Source organism: Coregonus lavaretus, assembly GCF_964263955.1.
Source record: "Coregonus lavaretus genome assembly, contig: HAP1_SCAFFOLD_336, whole genome shotgun sequence".
Lineage (NCBI taxonomy): Eukaryota > Metazoa > Chordata > Actinopteri > Salmoniformes > Salmonidae > Coregonus > Coregonus lavaretus.
In genome coordinates, this window is record NW_028162029.1 from 479968 (window position 1) to 487500 (window position 7533).

At 43.3% G+C, this 7533-nt stretch overlaps 1 protein-coding gene across 1 annotated transcript in view; it reads left to right on the top strand.

Moving 5' to 3' along the window:
* Positions 1 to 2337: 2337 nt before the first annotated feature.
* Positions 2338 to 7533, top strand: part of LOC311119726 (uncharacterized protein) — a gene marked incomplete at its 5' end in the record, with an annotated part of 6916 nt that continues 1720 nt past the window's right edge. Inside the window, 5 exons of the mRNA XM_084194388.1 lie at positions 2338 to 2419; positions 4977 to 5078; positions 5361 to 6020; positions 6244 to 6380; positions 6592 to 6701. Of these exons, the coding sequence (XP_084050514.1) occupies positions 2338 to 2419; positions 4977 to 5078; positions 5361 to 6020; positions 6244 to 6380; positions 6592 to 6701 (1091 nt within the window). The remainder of the gene's footprint in view (positions 2420 to 4976; positions 5079 to 5360; positions 6021 to 6243; positions 6381 to 6591; positions 6702 to 7533) is intronic.

The following is a 7533-nucleotide window of genomic DNA, read 5'->3' on the forward strand; positions in this document are numbered from 1 at the left end:
CTCCTCCTCTCCACGCCCCTGCTCTCCACGCCCCTCCTCTCCTTGCTCCTCATCACCACGCCCCTCCTCTCCACGCCCCTTCACTCCACGCCCCTCCTCTCCAGACCCTCCACGCCCCTCCTCTCCACGCCCCTTCACTCCACGCCCCTCCTCTCCAGACCCTCCACGCTCCTCCTCTCCACGCACCTCCTCTCCACGCCCCTCCTCTCCACGCCCCTCCTCTCCACACCCCTCCTCTCCACGCTCCTCCTCTCCACGCCCCTCCTCTCCTCGCCCCTCCTCTTCACGCTCCTCCTCTCCACGCTCCTCCTCTCCACGCCCCTCCTCTCCACGCCCCTCCTCTCCACGCCCCTCCTCTCCATGCTCCTCCTCACCACGCCCCTCCTCTCCACCGGCCCTCCTCTCCACGCCCCTCCTCTCCACCGGCCCTCCCCTCCACACCCCTCCTCTCCACGCCCCTCCTCTCCACGCCCCTCCTCTCCACGCCTTTCCTCTCCACGCTCCTCCTCTCCACACCCCTCCTCTCCACGCCCCTCCTCTCCACGCCCCTCCTCTCCACGCCCCTCCAAGGTAACTTCTGACCTGCTCTGTGGACACTAAGTGGTCATCATCCAACCCTGGCTATAATATGTAGACCTATAGTCTACCTCCCATACCTGGTCTGATACCTGGAGCTATGTTGTAGTCATTATATAGCATGCCTACCTGCAACAGGTGAGTAGACACTCTTCAACCAGATAGAGTCGTGGGGTAAGCAGTGGGGTCAAGCCCAACACTTACAAACCCTCCAGTGTATTAGTCCTCATAGTGTTAGCTGGGACAGAAGCCTGCACACCCTGTGTCTCTCCAGGAACAGAGTTGGTGACCAATGCCCTTCATGCCTGACAGGTCAGGAAAGCCTGATCCCTACTAACCCTAGTATAGGCAGCCCTACTATACTTAATAGCACAGATAGAGTCTCTTGTTATTGTGGTGTAGGCCATTAGACCATATAAATGCAGTGTTGATCTGGGCCTGGACTCAGAGCCCAGGGTCTTGGTCCGTTGGCACTAATCCCTGCAACCCAAATAAACCCGTAGCTGTTAGAAACTTGTTGTGTAGATCTGAAAGTGTTGGATAGGTGTAAGCAATATGCTGGCAGCTCAATCTTGACCTCTGTCTCTCAATCTATCTATCTATCTATCCATTTCTGATGATCCATCTATCTACTCATTTCTGATGATCCATCTATCTACTCATTTCTGATGATCCATTGATCTAATCCATGACGTCTTGACGGCTGTGTTGCAAGCTAAATGCTAAAAAAAAAAGTAAACAAATTGTTTGGACCAATGAGAGTAGAGCTACTGACGTCACACACACATGGCCATATACGGCATTGCGTTGGCAGCCATATTGGATTTTCTATCCAGTGATCTCCCTGGAAACGGGACCACATTCTACCTTCGGCATAGAGCCGTATATAATATTTACATTTACATTTTAGTCATTTAGCAGACGCTCTTATCCAGAGCGGCTTACAGTTAGTGAGTGCATACATTTTCATACATACATATATAATATATATATCTATATCATAGAGCCTAATCGTATTTACAGTTTTTTATTACGTTTGTTAAAGTTCAATTTCTGCAAAAAAACTTTGATAAAATAAAAAACTATTACGTTCAAATGCCTCTCATGTGAAGAGGTGATGTGCGACATACGATTAGCTTCCTGAAACGGGTCACATTGTCACTTCAATGCTTTAATCTCATGGTAAAACTAATCTACACTGTGGTAAACTAAACTAATAGAAACTTAATATGCAAACTAATCTACACTGTGGTAAACTAAACTAATAGAAACTAAATATGCAAACTAATCTACACTGTGGTAAACTAAACTAATAGAAACTAAATATACAAACTAATCTACACTGTGGTAAACTAAACTAATAGAAACTAAATATACAAACTAATCTACACTGTGGAAAACAAAGAAAATAAGGTTGGAGTCACGTGGTGGTGGTTAGTGTCATACTATTGGTTAGACAGTTTCCCCTTTAATGAGGTTGACAGTTAAAACTGTCTCTTACATCAGGCTGAGTCACACAGAGGATCCAGCGGTGAAGTGAACAGACACAAACCTACAACTGAGATAACAGCAGACGTTACAACCGTAGAAGTTACAACCGTAGAAGTTACAACCGTAGAAGTTACAACAGTAGAAGTTACGACAGTAGAAGTTACAAGAATAGAAGTTACTGCATTTGAGCACAAGTGTGTAAAGATATCAGAGGCAAACTATGACAACAGAGATGGATTTAAAGGCAAAACCCCTAATGAAATAAAGACCATGGATATTGCTGATTGTATATACAGCAACGAAACACCCATCAAGCCCTGCAGGAAGGATGGAGTTGGTGATCAACCATCAGGTAACAGTTTATCCTGGTATAGTGCTTGATACTGACACATACTTATACCCCAACACACACACACACACACACACACACACACACACACACACACACACACACACACACACACACACACACACACACACACACACACACACACACACACACACACACCGTTGCTACTGTCTATTATCTATCCTGTTGTGCTCGCTGTTGTTCTCATGCTCAGTGTTAAAGCAAACCTTTACATTGTTGATTCCTGCGTCCTGCCTCTTCGTATCCTCAGTACTGCTTGCTACATATATAGATCCGCTAGCCTATTAGCGACGTTATGACTGACTTGTGATCATTGCCCTTGCTAGTTTGATTGTATTGACATACCCAGCCTTAGTTATATTTATGCGTTTTTGTCCAGAATATTGAAACGGTGCATCTTGAATGTAGTCAGCAAACAATGTACCAGGCCAGCTGTGATTTACAACCAGATAGCAATATTTTTTTGGTGCCCAAAAGTTCCCAAACGGCCCACCCCAGTGAAGGAAAGCCACCCTGTGTGAATATATTTCACGTGCTTTACGATTGTGTTGTCTACTTTGGGAATGATTTCTCTATTGTACTACATAATTGATAAGTCGCATACCTCCATGGTACGCATCAGTAGGGATTAAAAGTGAGTATACCACTGAAACAAAAGTGGGCGTATCCCCTCCACTACACCACTGGCCCTTTGTGTTTTACAAAAAGTATCTTACATGAGTGGTTACGGTTGCTGTCCTTTAAGAATCACGAACCTGTCACAAACTGAAGGCCTATAGGTTTGCGCAAACATGTCTGTAATAGATAAGGCTGTTAAGATATTAATGCATCAAGAAAGGAGTGTATATATTTGGCCTGGCGACGCGGTTTTATGCTGGTCTCAGGAAGAAACGTACGAGTCCTCACTGTCCAAGACAGAGCCAAGACCAAAAGTACAAATGTATCCAACATCGAGCCAAGCACGAGACACTGTGTGGTCTCGAGACCGGATGAGTACTACAACACTGGTATTCAAAATGGACAAAATCTACCCACAATACCCCATAACGACGCAGTGCAAACATGTAAGACATTTTTGCAAATTTATTGAAAATGAAATATCTAATTTACATATGTATTCACACCCCTGAGTCAATACATGTTAGAATCACCTTTGGCAGCGATTACAGCTGTGAGTCTCTGGGTAAGTCTCTAAGAGCTTTTACACACCTGGATTGTACAATATCTGCCCATTTATTCTTTTCATCTGTCAAATTCGTTGTTGATCATTGCTAGACAACCATTTTCAAGTCTTGCCATAGATTTTCAAGCAGATTTAAGTAAACTGTAACTCTGCAAACTTCTTGTGGCCTTGTGTTTTAGGTTATTGTCTTGTTGAATGGTGAATTCATCTCCAAGTGTCTGGTGGAAAGCAGACTGAACCAGGTTTTCGTCTAGGATTTTGCCTGTGTTTAAATCCAGTCAGTTTCTTTTTTTTTTATCCTGAAAACCTATGGAGAGTGGTACTCAGTAATGTGTTGTATTGGATTTGCCCCAAACATAACACTTTGTATTGAGGACCTAATGTTAATTGCTTTGCCACATGTTTTGCAGTATTACTTTAGTGCCTTGTTGCCAACAGGATGCATGTTTAGGAATAGTTTTATTCTGTACAGCTCTGTTTTTTTTAGTTTACCCATCTACCAATAGGTGCCCTTCTTTGCGAGGCATTGGAACACCACCCTGGTCTCTGTGGTTGAATCTGTGTTTGAAATTCACTACTCGACTGAGGGACCTTACAAATCATTGTAGGTGTGGGGTACAGAGATGAGGTAGTCATTCAAAAATCACTACTGTTGCACACAGATTGAGTCCATGCAACGTATTATGTGACTTGTTAAACAACTTTTTACTCCTGAACGTATTAAGGCTCGCCATAACAAAGGGGTTGAATACTTATTGACTCAAGACATTTCAGCTTTTCATTTTTTATTAATTTGTAAACATTTCTAAAAACATAACTCCAGACCAGGCCAGTGACACATTTTTATTTATTTAGACTGTAACACAACAAAATGTGAAAAAAGTCACTTTCTGATGACCTCGTATCCGTGCACATGGACTCGGTACTGGTACTGACTGTATAGAGTCATGTCATTTTTACTTGTTCATGTTATTCGTTATTCACTGTGTATTTGTTATTATTTTTTACTCTGCATTGTTGGAAAAGGACCCATAAGTCAGCATTTCACTTTTAGTCTGCACCTGTTGTTTATGAAGCATGTGAAAAATGAAAATTTGATTTGATTTGGACTAAAATAGGTGCCAGTACTCATTTTGGGTGCCTGAACTCTACAATATGTTTAAGCCAGTGTTCTATAAGAGGTTCTGGAAGTCAAGCAGTATAAAATGTGAGGTGCTGGAACTCAGTTCTGGTGTTCTGTCCCATGTCAAGTTTGTGTTTTTTCCTCAGTGCTTCAAAGAGCAAATGGACACAAAAGTAGACTCAAATACAACGCTGATAAAGAGCAAGTTCTTATGGTAATAATTTGTGCTTCAGTGTTTTATCAGTGGTGGAAGAGATCCTCTGGAGCTGCTGCAGTGAGTCTGGGTCTGCTGTGTGTTCTCCTATTGGCTGGGATCATAGGCCTGTTGCTCTACCGTGAGTTTGATATGTTCTCAATCAAACTTTCTCTTAATCATCAGTGGTGTTATGACCAGGGATCAATTCCATTTAAACTCCATTCAATTCAATTCAGAAAGTACACCAAATTCCAATTCCAATTCCACATTGTCCTCATTGAAAAATATTGAAGAGAATTGGACTTGGAATTCCAGTGTACTTCCTGAATAGACTGGAATTGAAATGCAATTGAACCCAACCCTGGTAATGATAGATTAACTTTTCCACTGTTACCTTGTTGTTGATGGTATTATTTCACAGAGCGAAACCAATTAACCAGATCCAACACCCTGACCAAAGAGAGAGACCAGTTACAGACCAGCGGCAACAACCTGACTGAAGAGAGAGACCAGCTACAGACCAGCAACAACACCCTGACTACAGAGAGAGACCAGTTACAGACCAGTTACAACACCCTGACTACAGAGAGAGACCAGTTACAGACCAGTTACAACACCCTGACTGCAGAGAGAGACCAGTTGCAGATCAGTTACAACACCCTGACTGCAGAGAGAGACCAGTTACAGACCAGTTACAACACCCTGACCAAAGAGAGAGACCAGCTACAGACCAGATACAACACCCTGACCAAAGAGAGAGACCATCTACAGACCAGATACAACACCCTGACCAAAGAGAGAGACCAGCTACAGACCAGTTACAAGACCCTGACTGCAGAGAGAGACCAGTTGCAGATCAGTTCCAGCACGCTGACCGAAGAAAGAGACCAGCAACAGACCAGATACAACACCCTGACCAAAGAGAGAGACCAGCTACAGACCAGATACAACACCCTGACCAATGAGAGAGACCAGCAACAGACCAGATACAACACCCTGACCAAAGAGAGAGACCATCTACAGACCAGATGCAACACCTTGACAGCAGAGAGAGACCAGCTACAGAAAGGTGTTGAGAAAGGTGAGTAAAATTGTCTAATGACTGTTCTGTTTGACAGTCTCTGCATCAGTTCACATGCCACTTACAAACAGGCAATTCAACTTACATTAAAGGACACATTTTAGAAAAAAATCTACGACTTCCAAACCGTCCATTAGTTAGTGCCCTGTCTTCCTTGAGTGTTTGATTGAGACTTAATTCAATGTGAGTTGTATGTGACTAAAGAAGAACATTTAAATTATAGTGTGTCCGCAAGGATGGAAGAAGCTTGGTAGCAGTTGTTACTACATCTCTACTGAGTACAAATCCTGGGAGGAGAGCAAACAGGACTGCAGAGATAGAGGAGCAGACCTGGTGATCATCAACAGCCAAGACAAACAGGTGTGTGTGTGTGTGTGTGTGTGTGTGTGTGTGTGTGTGTGTGTGTGTGTGGAAGAGAGCGATACAGAGAGAGAGAGAGAGAGAGAGAGAGAGAGAGAGAGAGAGAGAGAGAGAGAGAGAGAGAGAGAGAGAGAGAGAGAGAGAGAGAGAGAGAGAGAGAGAGAGAGAGAGAGAGAGAGAATTAACAATTTTGTCTATCCCACAACTACAGACATTTGTCAATTGGTTATGTGGAGTGAAGAACTATGTCTGGATTGGTCTGACTGACTCTGTTACTGAGGGGACCTGGAAATGGGTGGACGACACACCACTGACCACAAGGTAAGACATTTAATGAGTTCTGTGTTACCATGAAATCACTGTCTGGAGTAGTAGGCTCTGAGAGTGGACAGCCTGATTCTATGTGTTGTTTCTACTACAGGTACTGGAACAGTGGACAGCTTGATTCTATGTGTTGTTTCTTCTACAGGTATTGGGACAGTGGACAGCCTGATTCTATGTGTTGTTTCTTCTACAGGTATTGGAACAGTGGACAGTCTGATTCTATGTGTTGTTTCATCTACAGGTACTGGAACAGTGGACAGCCTGATTCTATGTGTTGTTTCTTCTACAGGTATTGGAACAGTGGAGAGCCTGATTCTATGTGTTGTTTCTTCTACAGGTACAGGAACAGTAGACAGCCTAATTCTATGTGTTGTTTCTTCTACAGGTATTGGAACAGTGGACAGCCTTATTCTATATGTTTCTTCTACAGGTATTGGAACAGTGGACAGCCTGATTCTATGTGTTGTTTCTTCTACAGGTATTGGAACAGTGGACAGCCTGATTCTATGTGTTGTTTCTTCTACAGGTATTGGAACAGTGGACAGTCTGATTCTATGTGTTGTTTCATCTAAAGGTACTGGAACAGTGGACAGCCTGATTCTATGTGTTGTTTCTTCTACAGGTATTGGAACAGTGGACAGCCTGATTCTATGTGTTGTTTCTTCTACAGGTATTGGAACAGTGGACAGCCTTATTCTATATGTTTCTTCTACAGGTATTGGAACAGTGGACAGCCTGATTCTATGTGTTGTTTCTTCTACAGGTATTGGAACAGTGGACAGCCTGATCATATGTGTTGTTTCTTCTACAGGTACAGGTACAGGAACAG